The sequence below is a fragment of the Salvelinus alpinus genome, chromosome 2 (genome assembly GCF_045679555.1).
Source record: "Salvelinus alpinus chromosome 2, SLU_Salpinus.1, whole genome shotgun sequence".
NCBI lineage: Eukaryota > Metazoa > Chordata > Actinopteri > Salmoniformes > Salmonidae > Salvelinus > Salvelinus alpinus.
In genome coordinates, this window is record NC_092087.1 from 24,270,044 (window position 1) to 24,288,716 (window position 18,673).

At 44.5% G+C, this 18,673-nt stretch overlaps 1 protein-coding gene across 1 annotated transcript in view; it reads left to right on the forward strand.

Moving 5' to 3' along the window:
• The window catches only part of dnah1 (dynein, axonemal, heavy chain 1), a 56,865-nt gene that overhangs the window by 13,826 nt on the left and 24,366 nt on the right, over positions 1-18,673 (forward strand). Inside the window, exons 25-48 of the mRNA XM_071344527.1 lie at positions 1,004-1,144; positions 1,805-1,968; positions 2,151-2,264; positions 3,759-3,947; positions 5,759-5,864; positions 5,998-6,111; positions 6,229-6,378; positions 8,281-8,367; positions 8,456-8,642; positions 8,804-8,895; positions 9,010-9,164; positions 9,366-9,543; positions 9,648-9,842; positions 9,988-10,107; positions 10,242-10,505; positions 10,589-10,729; positions 10,866-11,026; positions 11,140-11,297; positions 11,388-11,561; positions 13,485-13,663; positions 13,757-13,987; positions 14,482-14,678; positions 14,765-14,900; positions 14,981-15,189. Of these exons, the coding sequence (XP_071200628.1) occupies positions 1,004-1,144; positions 1,805-1,968; positions 2,151-2,264; positions 3,759-3,947; positions 5,759-5,864; positions 5,998-6,111; positions 6,229-6,378; positions 8,281-8,367; positions 8,456-8,642; positions 8,804-8,895; positions 9,010-9,164; positions 9,366-9,543; positions 9,648-9,842; positions 9,988-10,107; positions 10,242-10,505; positions 10,589-10,729; positions 10,866-11,026; positions 11,140-11,297; positions 11,388-11,561; positions 13,485-13,663; positions 13,757-13,987; positions 14,482-14,678; positions 14,765-14,900; positions 14,981-15,189 (3,842 nt within the window). The remainder of the gene's footprint in view (positions 1-1,003; positions 1,145-1,804; positions 1,969-2,150; positions 2,265-3,758; positions 3,948-5,758; positions 5,865-5,997; positions 6,112-6,228; positions 6,379-8,280; positions 8,368-8,455; positions 8,643-8,803; positions 8,896-9,009; positions 9,165-9,365; positions 9,544-9,647; positions 9,843-9,987; positions 10,108-10,241; positions 10,506-10,588; positions 10,730-10,865; positions 11,027-11,139; positions 11,298-11,387; positions 11,562-13,484; positions 13,664-13,756; positions 13,988-14,481; positions 14,679-14,764; positions 14,901-14,980; positions 15,190-18,673) is intronic.

An 18,673-nucleotide genomic window follows, 5' to 3' on the forward strand; every position in this document is an offset into this window, starting at 1 on the left:
TATCATACAGTTTTAGGCCAGACAGCATCAGATACTTAAGTGATAATGGCCGAAAAGGCGATGTTTAGAGGATATATTGGCATGGGTTAGGCTTTGTTAGGCTTTCTAGGGTTGCTACCCATGCTGTCTGGTCGTTCGTTGTATCAGTTCCGTTGCCTTAGACGTGACCCAGTCTTTCAGTCTTTTTGTTCTGAATCTATGGACGCGACGTGGTTTCTTCCTAGGTTTTGGCCTTTCTAGGGAGTTTTTCCTAGCCACCGTGCTTCTACACCTGTATTGCTTGCTGTTTGGGGTTTTAGGCTGGGTTTCTGTACAGCACTTCGAGATATTAGCTGATGTACGAAGGGCTATATAAAATAAACTTGATTTGATTTGACCCAGTCATACCTTCTAAATGTTCCATTGCCATACTAGCTAGCAACGTTCTTATCCCTTGCTTGCTATCTAGCCAACTATGGCTAACTTACAGTCACGTCAAAAAGTGCAGTCAGAATAAAAGCAAAGTAGCTGCATTTGCATTTGTTTAAGCTGTTTTCTAGTGACATTTATTTGGATAATGTTACAGCCAGAACATTGAGCTAATGAGGCGCGATTTCGCCTGGCATAGAAAATGTGCTCACTCGTCAGGACACTGTTGTTCAGAAAAGCTATCTAACAACACAATCACTTCAAACTGAAGCTGGAAAGACTGCAAACTAGCACTTCATTTTGTTTTACCGTTTTTCAATTTACATTTCTTTGTATATATCCATGGATATGATTGTTTTTTTCTTGGTCCGTTTTCGGGCGAAGCCTGACTTCCCTTGGCAGCCATGAATACACACAACTGCCAATATATCAACCAGTTGACAGAAAACTACACAGTTCAAACATGATTTTGTCTTACTGTATTGTCATCTGTTACACTGGGCTAAGGTTTTTGGATTTGACAAAAGGTGCCCAAGCTTTGTGAAACGCACTGACAACTGTGATGTGTGTGTGCCCTCCTGTCCCTTCCCCTTAGCAACCGCGTACAGAGTGGGTGTTATCATGGCCTGGGCAGGTGGTGATCGCTGGCTGCCAGACCTTTTGGACCACTGAGGTGTCAAATGCACTGGAGCAGGGAGACCTGACTGACCGACTCTATCCCCAGCTACAAACACAGGTGTGTATCCTAAGTTTTCCCAAAGCTTGGCTATAGATGGGTTAGTTGACAACGTTACGAAAACTATGTGTGTATTGTTGTGATTCTGAATGGCCAGATTGTTAGCAAGAATGACAAGAAACTGCCACATGGGGAATCGTAAGTGTCTTGTTTTTAAGTGTTTTGACTGATTTCATGTTAATACATATTGCTAAAGTGTGCTAGCTAGCTAACCAACAACTGTAACAATGTATTTGAGAGACAACAAGTGCTTATTGTGCAAATGTATTTATGTTTTCAATAAACATTGGAGACGAAATATAGCTTACATGTTGTCAATCTAAGCCAACCTCATCTGTTTGGCCCATAGTTGCGCACAAGTCAGTTGTTGCTAAACAATCAACCTGTCTATTTTGTAGCTGAAGTTCAGATGTGCATGGAAAACATTTGACATTTTAGTCATTTAGTAGACGCTCTTATCCAGAGGGACTTACAGTAGAGTGAGTGCATACGTTTTTCTCTGCGGGAATCAAACCCACAACCCTGGTGTTGCAAGCCCCATGATCTACCTACTGAACCAACTGGGACCATCAGTATGGCTTCAATGGGCTATGATATCATTGTGAAGAATGTGAAAGAGAATATGTGACTGACAGTGTCCTCCCCTTTGTTATGGTGTAGCTGGGAGACCTGGTGCAGCTGGTGAGGGGCCGCCTGTCTAAGATGCAGAGAGCCGTTCTGTCTGCCCTCATCGTCATAGAGGTCCATGCCAAGGACGTGGCAGCCAAGCTGGTAGAGGAGGGCGTCTCCAGCATCAATGACTTTGAGTGGATCAGCCAGCTCAGGTTTGACCTGCCCAACAAAATATACCTGCTGCTCATATGATGTACTTAAAGAGTTCGAGAGCTAACGTAGAGTAAATCATTAGCCTTAGAGAGCTAACGATTTGGGTTGAACCATTGTGTGCAGATGACATGCAAAAATCTGTGAACATTCCAGATTCCCCTTAATTAATATTTGTTTCTAGGTATTACTGGGCTCGAAATGACCTGTATATCCGAGCGGTGAACGCAGAGTTCCTCTATGGGTATGAGTACCTGGGCAACTCAGGACGCCTGGTCATCACCCCACTCACAGACCGGTAAGCTTTGGCTACCCGCCATTGGATCTCAATGACTCCCGCCCTTGTTATGAAAGCATGTCTCACCCATAGAGAAAGATTGAGGACTCTAGTGCCCAAAAGCCCGTTTTAGCATAGGCAGCACCATTGAGGACTTTCCCCATTTTGAAGTAGTCAATTGGGTGGGTCTTCCTATGTATTAAGGAAGGATCACATAATTCCATTTAGATGACCAGGAAGGATCAGCCAATGAATTATACTTGTGATGAAACATTCCATAACTGCAGTTGACAGTAAATCGCCAACCTTGGCTTTAAAGCTGTTCAAACAACACACATTAGGTGGCAGTGTACACCCGTTCAGTTTGTTTGCCAACTCGTAGAAGTAGTAGAAGTAGAAAATGGACTACTTCAAAATGGAGACGGCCTCAATGGCGCTGGCGATGCTCTCACAGACACCATAATGGAATAGATACAATGATACAATGTCTATCTAAAGCTGAATGTCACTCAAACCGACCACTGAGCACTTCAAGCACTAGATCACTCGATATGTGTGTTCACGAGTCAATCGAGTCAATCTCAAATGCTAGTTGTCGAGTCATCAAGGGCTCCACGGCGCCTTTTGGAACCTCTATATTTAGTGGGCATCCTATGCCGACTGCGCCCTTGGTAGCAACTTCTTCCCATGAATCTTAGCATGTTACCAAGCATCAACAGTCACTACTGCGGCGCTCTCAAAAGCAGTCAGAATAAACCAAGATAAATCAAGAAATCTGTAATTAATTAATTTTCAAGTTTAATTTTGAGGATGTCTTAGTCTAGCGGTTTACACCTAGCAAAGTAGTCCAGTGTATTTCTGAAATTTGATCATGTACTTGAAAACTTGTCCATTATTACCTTGCTAGCTGAGCCTGAGCCAGTCACTGACCTATATAAACGAAAGAGAAGCTAACCAACCAGCTAGTGCAACACTAAATGCAATTCTCCTTCTATAAGCAAGCTAGCTAGCTACTGTAAAATGCACTGATGCTTCTATACGCAAGCTAGCTAGTTAGCTAGCTATTTTAGTAACATTATTTTATCACAATGAATGATTTTTAATGAAGCAGCAAGCAACGTGCTCTACCGTGAGTCTACAGTATCAAGTCTGCTGCTGCGCTGTTTATTTATCTGACCCCCCAACGTTACAACATAGCAATTGGTGCTTTGGAAACATGCTGAAATACAGACTGACTGCTGGGAACATGTCTACAACTTATCAGCAAGCTGTTAAACTATCGTAAATAAGTGACAAGCTACACACTGTTTATAAGTGCAGTGCCCAAAATCTATAGCTAGCAGGAGATAAAATTCCATCCCAGTGTTTGTCAGTGAAGCTAGCAGCAGGCAGGCTACAACAAGCTAAAACCAGTTGATGAAAACTCTGGTGACTGATATACTTGCACATGGCTGTTCGATAAAGGATTTAGGGTTTGTGGGTATGGTCTCACCCCTCTCTCCCTCACCCTCTCAGGTGCTACCTGACCCTGACAGGGGCACTGCACCTGAAGTTTGGAGGGGCCCCTGCGGGTCCAGCAGGAACAGGGAAGACAGAGACCACTAAAGACTTGGGGAAAGCCCTGGCTATCCAGACTGTAGTCTTCAACTGCTCGGATCAGCTGGACTTCATCGCCATGGGCAAGTTCCTCAAGGGACTGGCCAGGTTAGTCCTTATATAAAACTGGTAAAAATATAAATTGTATGTGCTACAAAAGAACACAAGCCTTATTCTAAAATTAATTAAATTGTATTTTTTCCTCATCAATCTACACACAAGACCCCATAATGACAAAGCAATTTTTAGCACATTTATTAAAAATAAAACACTGAAATATTACATTTCCATAAATATTCAGACCCTTTACTCAGTACATTGTTGAAGCACCTTTGGGAGCGATTACAGCCTTGAGTCTTCTTGGGTATAAGGCTACCGTCTTGGCACCTGTATTTGGGGAGTTTTTCCCATTCTTGTCTGCGGATCCTCTCAAGCTCTGTCAGGTTGGATGGGGAGTGCAGCTTCACAGCTATGTTCACGTTTCTCCAGAGATGTTCGATTGGGTTCAAGTCCGGGCCCTGGCTGACTCCTGCATTGTCGTGGCTGTGTGCTTAGGGTTATTGTCCTGTGGGAAGGTGAACCTTCGCCCCAGTCTGAGGTCCTGTGCGCTCTGGAGCAGATTTCTATCAAGGATCTCTCTGTTCTTTGCTTCGTTCATCTTTCCCATGATCCTGACCAGTCTTCCAGTCCCTGCTGCTGAAAAACATCCCCACAGCATGCTGCTGCCACCACCACCGTGCTTCACCGTACGGATGTGGCCAGGTTTCTTCCAGACGTGACGTTTGGCATTCAGGCCAAAGAGTTCCATCTTGGTTTCATCAGATCAGAGAATCTTGTTTCTAATGGTCAGAGTCCTTTAGGTGCCTCTTGGCAAACTGCAAGCGGGCTGTCGTGCCTACTACTGAGGAGGGGCATCCATCTGGCCACTCTACCATGGCCTGATTGATGGAGTGCTGCAGAGATGGTTATCTTTCTGGAAGGTTATCCCATCTCCACAGAGGAACTCTGGAGCGCTGTCAGACCATCGGGTTCTTGGTCACCTCCCCGACCAAGGCCCTTCTCCCCTGATTGCTCAGTTTGGCTGGGCGGCCAGCTCTAGGAAGAGTCTTGGTGGTTCCAAACTTCTTTCATTTAAGAATGATGGAGGCCTCTCGAGTGGCGCAGCGGTCAAAGGCACTGCATCGCAGTCCTAGAGGCATCGCTACAGATCCGTGTTCTCCCAAGTCTGTACGGGAGATGCAGCGATGGGACAAGACTTTAACTACAAATTGGGGAGAAAAAGGGGTAAAATAATAATAATAAAAGAAAAATAACAAAAGAGGAAAAAACGATAATTTAGAAAACAAATTGAATGATGGAGGCCACTTTGTTCTTGGGAACCTTCAATGCTGTAGAAATGTTTTGGTACCCTTCCCCAGATCTGTGCCTCAACACAATCCTGTCTCGGAGCTCTACGGACAATTCCTTCGACCTCATGGCTTGGTTAACTGTGGGACCTCACACAGGTGTGTGCCTTTCCAAATCATGTCCAATCAATTGAATTTACCGCAGGTGAACTCCAATCAATTTGAAGAAACATCTCAAGGATGGATCAATGGAAACAGGATGCACCTGAGCTCACTTTCGAGTCTCATAGCAAAGGGTCTGAATACTTATATAAATAAGGTTTCTGTTTTTTATTTTTAATACATTTGCAAAAATGTCTAAAAACCTGTTTATGCTTTGTCATTATGGGTTATTGTGTGTAGATTGATGAAGAAAAAATACAATAAATACAATCCATTTTAGAATAAGGCTGTAACGGAACAAAATGTGGAAAAAAGGAAGGGGTCTGTATACTTTCCAAATGCACTGTATATCCTGTTGAATGTATTTAAATTGTTTTGTGGGGCTACTGTGATCTACTGTATCTCCTGTAGTTCTGGAGCCTGGGCATGTTTTGATGAGTTTAACCGCATTGATGTGGAGGTGCTGTCAGTGGTGGCCCAACAAATCGCCACCATCAATAAGGCCCAGCATCAGAGGGTGAACAAAAACATACACAAACACAGTCATAGACAATGTACACAGTCAAAAGTGCATACACACATGAAAATATTACAGATTTGTATGTCGGTGCGTGCGTGCATTCGTTTGTGCGTGTGTTTGTGTCTCTCAGGCGGAGCGATTTGTGTTTGAGGGGCAAGAGATCCCTCTTGTTGCCTCTTGTGCTGTTTTCATCACCATGAACCCTGGTTACGCCGGCCGCACTGAACTACCAGATAACCTAAAGGTAGCTACATAAAATTGCCCAAAAACATTTAAAAGTTCACATCCCTGGCAGGGTATTGTAAAACAAAGCACTGAGGTGTGACTGTAACACATTATATTTCTATCTGTTTGTCTTAAGGCTCTGTTCCGTCCTGTTGCTATGATGGTCCCTGATTATGCGATGATCGCTGAGATCTCTCTCTACTCCTTTGGCTTCAGCGATGCTAAAGTCCTCTCCAAGAAGATCACCACCACCTTCAAACTGTCCTCCGAGCAGCTCAGCTCCCAGGTGGTACCCTAGTCTACATAGAATCTTTGCCCCAGTAACCATACCCGCAGCATGCCTTATTGAGGGTCAAGCTTTATATACAGTGCTGTATTTCTTTGTGAAAGTTGTCGTGGAAATTATAATCAATAATGAGTAGAGACAAGGTCAGTCATCAATCAGGGTGTTACTTTATTCAAAATGTATTAATAACATCAATAAATTATTGCAATAATGAAGCTGGTCAACGATCACCACCCGTAGGTAATTCGTTGACAGCCCAACGAGCGGATTTGAGCAACAGCATTTTATAGCAAAGTACATGCCCTGAATGTTCATGACAAACAACAGATGTATGGAATGTGTCACAAGGTTAGGATTTGTATGAAAGATACTAATAATTTACAGCAGACTATATCTGCTGTAAAGACTGTTCTCATTGTGTAGAAACCAGGGTCTGACCCCCAAAACAAAGTTCCTCTCATCATTATCCATACTGGAGCCATCTCCACCCTGATACCTCCCAGTACATAAACACCAACTCATTCTATGGAATGCGGGCTCCAAAAGAGGACAAGACCATCATAAATCAGTTGTTAGAGTTCAATCTCAGAAGCTCCTCTCAGTTCACACAGACACAATAGAGTTCTAAGAACACTATTTTGTTGCATAAAACAACCATTTGATGCAATAACAGTATTATGAACATAATCATGTAATTTCTCCACGATAATCCCCCATTTTGAGATTTTTCTCAACCTAATAGAAAATTACAAGGTTTAAAACATGAATTCACATGTAGAAAACAAATAAGGCATCAACCCAAACGTATAGGGGGAAAAAAACTTCCTTGCACTAGTATACTACTGTCACGACTTGCGTCGAAGTCGGTCCCTCTCCTTGTTCGGGTGGCGGTCGGCGGTCGACGTCACCGGTCTTCTAGCAATCGCCGCTCCACCTTTCATTTTCCATTTGTTTTGTCTTGTTTTCCTGCACACCTGGTTTACGTCTCCTCATAATTACTGTGTATTTAGCCCTCTGTTCCCTCCATGTCTGTGTGGGGTATTGTTTATTGTCGACGTTGGCACGTTTCCGGCTGGTTAGCGCCAGGTTTTATGTATACCTGTGTTTTGTGGCAGCCGGTACTTTGTACTTTGTTTGTGGTACTGTGTGCTGCTTACTTGTTTTGGGCATTTGGTGTTGGTGACGCTGTTGCGTTCTGGTCTTACTATTTGCCTCAGTAAAGTACTTCGTGTTCACTCATCTCTGCTCTCCTGCGCCTGACTTCCATGCACCAGCTACACCCACCGTTGACAACTACCATTGTAAATGACCATCTGTTGGTTCATTGAGCCTTTTAACTTAACATAAAATTATCCTTCATTGGGAATGATATAAACATTAAAATATTGTTAAGAAATTATCAGCAATCTAATCAGAGTACATTTTTCATCAGTATGAAACAAATCATCTTGTTGATACTGAGCATACCGTCCCCAAAAACAAAACATTTGCATATCTTGTTGGATAAATCCAGGTAGTGACTCCTGGTTTAAGGGAAATTTATTCCGTTGGTGCCTAATGAACATGACCCAGGGCAAGCATCATGATTCCACTATTTATAAGGCAACTCCTATAGTCTCTATGTGCCATTAGCACCATACCTGCTATAGTTCCAGAGTATTATCATTGTCATCAAAAATGTAATTTGGTAATGGATATAAGTCAAATAGATTAGGATCAGTTTCACCCTCTCCATTCACCAATCAATCCATAATACATGAGTTGCTTCACTCAAAGTTAAAACCCTCAGTTTTAAGAACCCTATTTTGTTGCATACAACAACCATTTGTTGCAATAACAGTATTATTAACATAATCATGTAATTTCTCTACAATAAAGTTTGACTGATGTATATGTGTGCAGGATCACTATGACTTTGGTATGAGAGCTGTGAAGACCGTGATCTCTGCTGCTGGAAACTTGAAGAGGGAGAATCAAGATATGAATGAGGTTAGAACAACACTTTATATCCTAAATACACTGACCAGGCTATCAATAACCTGATGTAATCGGCCCGTCTCCCACCTCTAACTTCCAGGAACTGATCTGTCTACGGGCCATACGAGACGTCAACGTCCCCAAGTTCCTCCAAGATGACCTCAAGCTTTTCAACGGCATTGTGTCCGATCTCTTCCCCAAGATACGGGAGGAGCCCATCGACTATGGCACCCTGGAGAAATCCATTCGCAACGTCTGTGCCAAGAAGAACCTCAAGGATGTGGATGGTTCGTACTCTATGAGGACACACAGCTTGTTTTTGTACTGTCTAACCTACATTATATCTGCTTATTAGTGATACTGTGCTATTGAGATTAGAATATAGGTATAAGTTAGGGAAATAATATATATTTTTTAACATGGTTTAATTTCCCATGTGTAAATGCAGGATACATCACCAAGTGTATTCAGCTGTATGAGACTACTGTTGTGAGGCACGGACTGATGTTGGTGGGACCGTCCGGCTCCGGAAAAACCAAGGTCTGCATTCCCCAAAAACCTCTCTTTACCAGCAGCACATGATATGTATTTCAAGATGATTCTGGTATTACAAATGAATGTAATATATTGCCATTGGCTTGGTTTGTGTGTCAGTGTTATGAGATCCTAGGGACAGCGATGACGGCTCTGCAGGGCCAGGTCTCTGTGAGTGGTGGTGTTTATGAGGCTGTACAGACCTATGTCCTCAACCCCAAGTCCATTACCATGGGACAGCTCTACGGGGAGTTTGACCTGTTGACACATGAATGGTGAGTAATTGCTCCATGTGCACATAACAGACCATCGCATACCATCTGCAGATTTGGGCACATACAGTACATAAACTCTTATACACCTTGTACATTACAAACACACATACAGTAGATAGCATATTGAATATCCTGAACACTCTCACACATCCATGCACACACACACACATGCCTCTTCTCCCTCTGTGTATCTCCCTTCAGGTCGGATGGTATCCTGTCCTCTCTGATCCGTGGGGGGTCGTCCTCCATGGACGAGGAGAAGAAGTGGTACATGTTTGACGGGCCAGTGGACGCTGTGTGGATCGAGAACATGAACACTGTGCTGGATGACAATAAAAAACTCTGCCTGAGCTCTGGAGAGATCATCAAACTCACAGACGTGAGAAACCTTTACATCTCTTCTGTCAGCTTTCCCGCTCTCATTTTGTTCCATACCTCATACCAGTTATGCACATTCAGATACATGTGTGTATCCTCCTCCAGGTGCAGACGATGATGTTTGAGGTGCAGGACCTGGCGGTGGCGTCCCCGGCCACAGTGTCTCGTTGTGGGATGGTGTACCTGGAGCCTAGCATCCTGGGCCTCACGCCCTTCACTGAGTGCTGGCTGAGGACGGTCCCCGAACCCCTGAGGCCCTACACAGACCAGCTCAATTCCCTCTTCATCATGTTTCTCCAGGTAACACAGAGGGCCGCTCAACAGGCATTTTAATAATGTTTATTCCACTTTACAACTGTATCATAAGTTAGTTGTTGTGAGTGTCTGGCTGTGTCAGGCCTTGTTCTGTTGGGCCTCAGGGGAAATTGAGTCTGTGTGTCTCTAGGATTCCATCACGTTTGTAAGGAAGTCTGTGAAAGAGGTAATCTTCTCCATGGACAGCAACCTCACATGCAGTCTGCTCAAACTGCTGGACTGTTTCTTCCAACCCTTCATCCATCGAGAGGTCAGTGAACACCACTCCATGCCACAAACACCCACACAATCTACCCACCATCAGGAGACAAAAGGGATGAGTGATCAGCTGAGGTGACGGAGATGTTCATCTCTTGATGACTAGTCTGTCATATGTTTGGCCAGGGGGAGAGGCCTCTTCTGCAGGAGAAGCTTGACCGGTTGAAGGAGCTGATTGAGCCCTGGTTCATCTTCTCTCTGGTGTGGAGTGTGGGAGCCACAGGGGACGCCCCCAGCTGCCAGCGCTTCAGTGCTTGGCTCAGGGCCAAGATGGCAGAGGAGAAGGTTGAGTTGTGTTTTCCAGAGGAAGGCCTGGTGTATGACTACCAGCTTGATGATGCAGGAATCAGCAACATGGGAGACGAAGAGGAGGAGGACAGAGGGAGGAAGGTGAGCATTTGAAAAGCAAACATTCTGGATATACCTTTAGAAACATAAAGGGCCATACAAGTGACATACATCCTGTTGTGTAGGTGCACTGGGTCAGTTGGATGAAATCTGCCCAGAATGTGGTCATCACGCCAGAGACCAGCTACTCTGACATCATCGTACCCACACCAGACACAGTCCGCATTTCCTTCCTGATGGATATGCTGCTGTCTAACAAGAAGCCTGTAAGTGCCGCCCAATAAGGCACTCATAAATAGTGTATTATCAGTGTATCATTCCTGGTGAAAGCTTTTGTGAGTGTAATGGAGGAGTCTTTCTGTGAGTAGAGTTGTTCTTAGTTAGAGGCTCTGTGTTGACCAGGTGCTGTGCATTGGACCGACCGGCACAGGAAAGACCCTGACCATGTCTGACAAGCTGCTGAAGAACATGCCTGCTGAGTACATTACACACTTCCTTATGTTCTCTGCTCGCACCTCAGCCAACCAGACACAGGATTATATTGACAGCAAACTGGACAAGAGGTAAGCCTTTTACCAACATCTCTCTTTGTACTGTAGGATCTGTGCTGTAATGTCTAAAGGCAGTCTCATTCCTTTATATACTGACCTCTCTAACCAAAGCATGTATTTGTCAGGCGTAAGGGTGTGTTTGGGCCTCCCCTGGGGAAGTATTTTATCTTCTTCATTGATGACCTGAACATGCCCATTCTGGAGACCTACGGGGCCCAGCCCCCCATTGAGCTTCTCCGCCAGTGGATGGACCATGGAGGCTGGTATGACAGGAAGCAGATAGGTGAGGACCCTTCCTCCAAAACTGAGTCTGCACATCTAGCTCCCATGGCTCTGTGAAGGCCACCAAATTGAACTCTGCCTTGTCCTGCAGGCACTTTTAAACACCTGGTAGACATCAACTTTGCTTGCGCTATGGGACCCCCAGGAGGGGGCAGGAACCCCATCACCCAGCGTTTCACACGCCACTTTAACTTCCTCTCCTTCACTGAGATGGAGGACGCCAGCAAGAAGAAGATCTTCTCTACTATCCTGGGCAACTGGATGGGTGAGACGGCCTGACTGCTGAAAATGTATCCAACTGATGTTCATTTTGGTGAAGGGTTGAGGGAGGCTAGGTATGGTTGAGGCACCAGTCACATTGAGGAGGTAGTTTGTTAAGTTGCTGCAATCCTTTCTAATATATTCTTTGCTTTCTTACAGATGGAAATATAAGTAAAAAGGAACCAGGGAGTAAGTCAGAGAGGGAGACAGAGCGACAGAAGAAGGAGAGAGAGAAAGAGAAGACTGACGCTCTAGAAATGTGTTACCATGCATCATTATTTTAAACTCAGCAAAAAAGAAACGTCCCCTTTTCAGGACCCTGTCTTTCAAAGATAATTCGTAAAAATCCAAATAACTTCACAGATCTTCATTGCAAAGGGTTTAAACACTGTTTCCCATGCTTATTCAATGAACCAAAAACAATTAATAAACATGCACCTGTGGAACGGTCGTTAAGACACTAACAGCTTACAGACAGTAGGCAATTAAGGTCACAGTTATGAAAACATAGGACACTAAAGAGACCTTTCTACTGACTCTGAAAAACACCAAAAGAAAGATGCCCAAGGTCCCTGCTCATCTGCGTGAACGTGTCTTAGGCATGCTGCAAGGAGGCATGAGGAATGCAGATGTGGCCAGGGCAATAAATAGCAATGTCTGTGAGATGCCTAAGACAGCGCTACAGGGAGACAGGACGGACAGCTGATCGTACTCGCAGTGGCAGACCACGTGTAACAACACCTGCACAGGATCGGTACATCTGAACATCACACCTGCAGGATAGGTACAGGATGGCAGCAACAATTGCCCGAGTTACACCAGGAATGCACAATCCCTCCATCAGTGCTCCGACTGTCCGCAATAGGCTGAGAGAGGCTGGACTGAGGGCTTGTAGGCCTGTTGTAAGGTTGTTCCTCACCAGACATCACTGGCAACAACGTCGCCTATGGGCACAAACCCACCGTCTCTGGACCAGACAGGACTGGCAAAAAGTGCTCTTCACTGACGAGTCACAGTTTTGTCTCACCAGGGGTGATGGTCGAATTCGCCTTTATCGTCGAAGGAATGAGCTTTACACCGAGGCCTGTACTCTGGAGCGGGGTCGATTTAGAGGTGGAGGGTCCGTCATGATCTGGGGCGGTCTGTCACAGCATCATCGGACTGAGCATGTTGTCATTGCAGGCAATCTCAACGTTGTGAGTTACAGGGAAGACATCCTCCTCCCTCATGTGGTACCCTTCCTGCAGGTTCATCCTGACATGACCCTCCAGCATGACAATGCCACCAGCCATACTGCTCGCTCTGTGCGTTATTTCCTGCAAGACAGGAATGTCAGTGTTCTGCCATGGCCAGCAAAGAGCCCGGATCTCAATCCCATTGAGCACGTCTGAGACCTGTTGGATCGGAGGGTAAGGGCTAGGGCCATTCCCCCAGAAATGTCCGGGAACTTGCAGGTGCCTTGGTGGAATAGTGGGGTAACATCTCACAGCAAGAACTGGCAAATCTGGTGCAGTCCATGAGGAGGAGATGACTGCAGTACTTAATGCAGTTGGTGGCCACACCAGATAGTGACTGTTACTTTTGATTTTGACCCCCCCTTTGTTCAGGGACTCATTTTTCAATTTCTGTTAGTCACATGTCTGTGGAACTTGTTCAGTTTATGTCTCAGCTGTTGAATCATGTTATGTTCATACAAATATTTACACATGTTAAGTTTACTGAAAATAGACCCAGTTGACAGTGAGAGGACGTTTCTTTTTTTGCAGAGTTTAGTAATTTATGTAGATTATTAATAAGAGTAGATGTTGATGAAATTCTAAAGTATTAAATTGTTGCTGGTCTTTTACACACACAAAAAGGAAAGTTCTCCATATGTCTTTGCTAATTTTATATCCAACCCATCTCCCATACCCCTCTCTTCCCTAAGGACCTGTTCCAGAGATTCAGCCTCTGAACGGGCCTCTGGTGGATGCCACTATCCGCGTCTACGCCACCATCACTTCCCAGCTCCTTCCCACACCAGCCAAATCCCACTACACATTCAACCTTAGGGACCTTTCCAAGGTCTTCCAGGGCATCCTGATGGCAGAGGCTACCAAGATAGAGGTGAATGACTGACGGCTCAAACAGGAGATCATACAGTATAGAAACCCTGAAAGGCTTTCAAACGGAGGATGTATTGCTTGTTTTGATTCTCAGGACAAGATGCACTTGCTGCAGTTGTGGTACCATGAAAGCTGCCGGGTGTTCCAGGACCGGCTGGTGAGTGCTGAGGACCGGGACTGGTTTGATAAGCTCCTACAGGCCCGCATTGAGGAGTTTGGCTGCAGCTTTGAGGATGCTGTGCCCTGCCAGCCGGTCCTGTTTGGAGACTTCATGATCCCCGGAGCTGACAACAAAGCCTACCAGCTCATTGAGGACAGGGAGAAGGTGAGACTTCACTGCTAAACTTAAAGGGCAACTCCACCACTTTTCAACCTTGTTTTCATTATCTTCAGAACAATACCATTACCAACATACAGTATGTGAAAACAGCACATTTCTACAAAAATATAACGTTACAAAGTTCTACCCGATGGCTTCATCAAAAGTTAAAGCATTTTGATTTTCAAACACTATGAGATTTGCGGTGACGTGGGGAGCAAGAAAATACCCTCCCTTGGACTAGAAACTCGTTGCACTTTTTGAAAATCACTCTTTTTTTTTAGGACCTTTCTTCTTATCTTTTTAACCACATATCATAGAATCACACTGTTTTCACATATGTAGACACTGGTTTGGTATGGGAGATGATGAATATGAGGTTGAAAAGTGGCGGTATTGCCCTTTAAAAGACTTCCATAAAAACGTTTGGTGACACTACTAGGATAGTAGTGAGATTTATGGGTGTTTTTCATCCCAATACTGTCTTGTAACTCCCACAGCTGGCCAGAGTCATGGAGGAGTACATGGACGACTACAACCAGATCAGCACCACCAAGATGAAGCTGGTGCTCTTCATGGATGCCATCCAGCATGTGTGCCGCATCAGCCGCATCCTGCGCCAGCCCCTGGGAAACGCCCTGCTCCTGGGGGTCGGGGGCAGCGGGCGCCAGTCACTCACCAAGCTGGCCACGCACATGTGAGGCTCATACCTTCTATTTTATTAAACATCTGAAAGTATGTTACTGTGATAATATGGTGTTAATATGTTGTTTTACACCTCAGGTCAGACTATGAGTGTTTCCAGATTGAGCTCGCTAAGAACTACGGCCACACAGAGTGGAGGGAAGACCTCAAGAGCATCATGCTGAAGGCTGGCCTGCAGAATGTACAGATCACCTTTCTGTTTGTAGACACACAGGTGAGGACTTTTTCACAGTGTCAGCACTTACACATACCCACATATCGACATGTCCTCTAACCCTGTGTGTTTGACCTCAGATCAAGAGCGAGTCGTTCTTGGAGGATGTGAATAACATCCTGAACTCTGGTGACGTGCCCAACCTCTATGCGGTGGACGAGCAGGAGCGCATCCTGACCGCCATGAAGCCTGTGGTGCAGGACCTAGGCCAGCAGCCCACCAAAGCCAACCTCATGACTGCCTACATAAAAAGAGTCCGCAGTAACATCCACACCGTGCTCTGCATGAGGTCAGCCTCATGGCACCGTACCCTTACATGTACAGTGCATTCGGAAAGTATTCAGACCCGTCGACTTTTTCCACATTTTGTTACATTACAGCCTTATTCAAAAAATAATTAGATTTAATTTTTTCCTCATCAATCTACACACAATACCATGTAATGACAAACACCCCCCCCCACAAATTGACATTTTTCCTAATTTCTTACAAATAGAAAAACAAAATTTCACATATCACATCACGCTGAAAAACATAAGTATTCAAACCCTTTACTCAGTACATTGTTGAAGCACCTTTGGCAGCGATTACAGCCTTGAGTCTTCTTAGGTATAACGCTACCGCCTTGGCACACCTATATTTGGGGAGTTTTTCCCATTCTTGTCTGCAGATCCTCTCCAGCTCTGTCAGGTTGGATGGGGAATGCCGCTGCACAGCTATTTTCACGTTTCTCCAGAGATGTTCGATTGGGTTCAAGTACGGGCACTGGCTGGGCCACTCAAGGACATTCATAGACTTGTCCCGAAGCCACTCCTGCGTTGTCGTGGCTGTGTGCTTAGGGTTATTGTCCTGTGGGAAGGTGAACCTTCGCCCCAGTCTGAGGTCCTGTGCGTCCTGGAGCAGATTTCTATCAAGGATCTCTCTGTTCTTTGCTTCGTTCATCTTTCCCTTGATCCTGACCAGTCTCCCAGTCCCTGCCGCTGAAAAACATCCCCACAGCATGATGCTGCTAACACCGTGCTTCACCGTACGGATGTGGCCAGGTTTCTTCCAGACGTGACATTTGGCATTCAGGCCAAAGAGTTCCATCTTGGTTTCATCAGATCAGAGAATCTTGTTTCTCATGGTCAGAGTCCTTTAGGTGCCTCTTGGCAAACTGCAAGCGGGCTGTCGTGCCTACTACTGAGGAGGGGCATCCATCTGGCCACTCTACCATGGCCTGATTGATGGAGTGCTGCAGAGATGGTTATCTTTCTGGAAGGTTATCCCTTCTCCACAGAGGAACTCTGGAGCTCTGTCAGAGTGACCATCGGGTTCTTGGTCACCTCCCCGACCAAGGCCCTTCTCCACCGATTGCTCAGTTTGGCCGGGCGGCCAGCTCTAGGAAGAGTCTTGGTGGTTCCAAACTTCTTCCGTTTAAGAATGATGGAGGCCACTGTGTTCTTGGGAACCTTCAATGCTGCAGTAATGCTTTGGTACCCTTCCCCAGATCTGTTCCTCGACACAATCCTGTCTCGGAGTTCTACTGACAATTCCTTCAACCTCATGGCTTGGTTTTTGCTCTGACATGCACTGTCAACTGTGGGACCTGATATAGACAAGTGTGTGCCTTTCCAAATCATGTCCAATCAATTGAATTTACCACAGGTGGACACCAATCAAGTTGTAGAAATATATCAAGGATGATTAATGGAAACAGGATGCACCTAAGCTCAAAGGGTCTGAATATTTATGTAAATAAGGTATTTCCGTTTTTAATTTTTAATACATTTGCATAAATGTCTAAAAACCTGTTTATGCTTTGTCATTATGGGGTATTATGTGTAGATTGATGCGGAATTGTATTTTATTTGATCAATTTTAGAATAAGGCTGTAACGTAACAAAATGTGGAAAAAGTCAAGGAGTCTGAATACTTTCCGAATGCACTGTATATCTGCCTATCACGCCTACACTGTCACTGTTGCACACACACTCCCTCACACACTCCGTCACACACTCACCACCATGCACACACCCACCCACCACTTTTGCTGCTGCCATACTGTTTACTATTATTAATCCTTCTACCGGTCACTTTCTCCTAATCTCCGCCTTCATGTACAGTGCCAGTCAAAAGTTTGGACACACCTACTCAGTCCATGGTTTTTCTTTATTTTTACTATTTTCTACTATTTTCTAAGACATTAAAAACTATGAAATAACAGATATGGAATCATGTAGTAACCAAAAAAGTGTTAAATAAATCGAAATATATTTTATATTTGAGATTCTTCAAAGTAGCCACCCTTTACCTTGATGAAAGCTTTGCACTCACCTGGAATGCATTTCAATTAACAGGTGTGCTTTGTTAAAAGTTTGAGCCAATCAGTTGTGTTGTGACAAGGTAAGGGTGGTACACAAGAACTGCTCAAATATGCAAAGAGAAACAACAGTCCATCATTACTTTAAGACATGAAGGTCAGTCAATACGTTTCTTCAAGTGCAGCCATAAAAACCACCAAGCACTATGATGAAACTAGCTCTCATGAGGACCGGCACATGAAAGAAAGACCCAGAGTTACCTCTGCTGCAGAGGATAAGTTCATTAGAGTTACCAGCCACAGAAATTGCAGCCCAAATAAATGCTTCACAGAGTTCAAGTAACAGACACATCTCAACATCAACTGTTCAGAGGAGACTGTGTGAAACAGGCCTTCATGGTCGAATTGCTGCAAAGAAACCGCTACTAAAGGACACCAATAAGAAGACAATACTTTATTGGCCAAGAAAGACAAGCAATGGACATTAGACCAGTGGAAATCTGTCCTTTGGTCTGATGAGTCTAAATTTGAGATTTTTGGTTCCAAACTCTGTGTGTGTGGTTCCCACCGTGAAGCATGGAGGAGGAGGTGTGATGGTATGGGGGTGCTTTGCTGCTGACACTGTCTGTGATTTTTTTAAATTTTATTCAAGGCACACTTTACCAGCATGGCTACCACAGCATTCTGCAGCGATACGCCATTCCAGCTGGTTTGGGCTTAGTGGGACTATCATTTGTTTTTCAACAGGACAATGACCCAACACACCTCCAGGCTGTGTAAGGGATATTTGACCACAATCACCCAACATTAAACCAATTGAAATGGTTTGGGATGAGTTGGACAGCAGAGTGAAGGAGAAGCAGCCAACAAGTGCTCAGCATATGTGGGAACTCCTTCAAGACTGTTGGAAAAGCATTCCAGGTGAAGCTGGTTGAGAGACTGCCAAGAGTGTGCAAAGCTGTCATCAAGGCAAAGGGTGGCTACTTTGAAGAATCTCAAATATAATATATATTTTGATTTAAGAGTTTTTTGGTTACAACATGATTCTATATGTGTTATTTCATCATTTTGATGTCTTCACTATTATTCTACAATGTAGAAAATAGTAAAAAAAATAAAGACGAACCCATCGATGAGTAGTCCAAACTTTTGACTGGTACTGTACATATCTACTTCATATTCTCCAGTATCCCTGCACATTGTACATTTTGGTACTGGCACTGACCCTGTGTATAGCTTCCTCTCTTATTTGATATTTGTCATGTTTTCTTTATTATTTATAGTTATATTTGTATTAGTTATACTACTGCACTGTTGGGAAGAGCTCGCATGGTAAGCATTCCACTGTTCTTGTGCATGTGACAATAAAACTTGAACTAAACTGCTCACTCACAGCATCTGAAAGGTACAGTAAAGAGATCAGCTAATGACTTGAACCTCTACTAATTTCTCTTTACCTCTCTCCACCCCC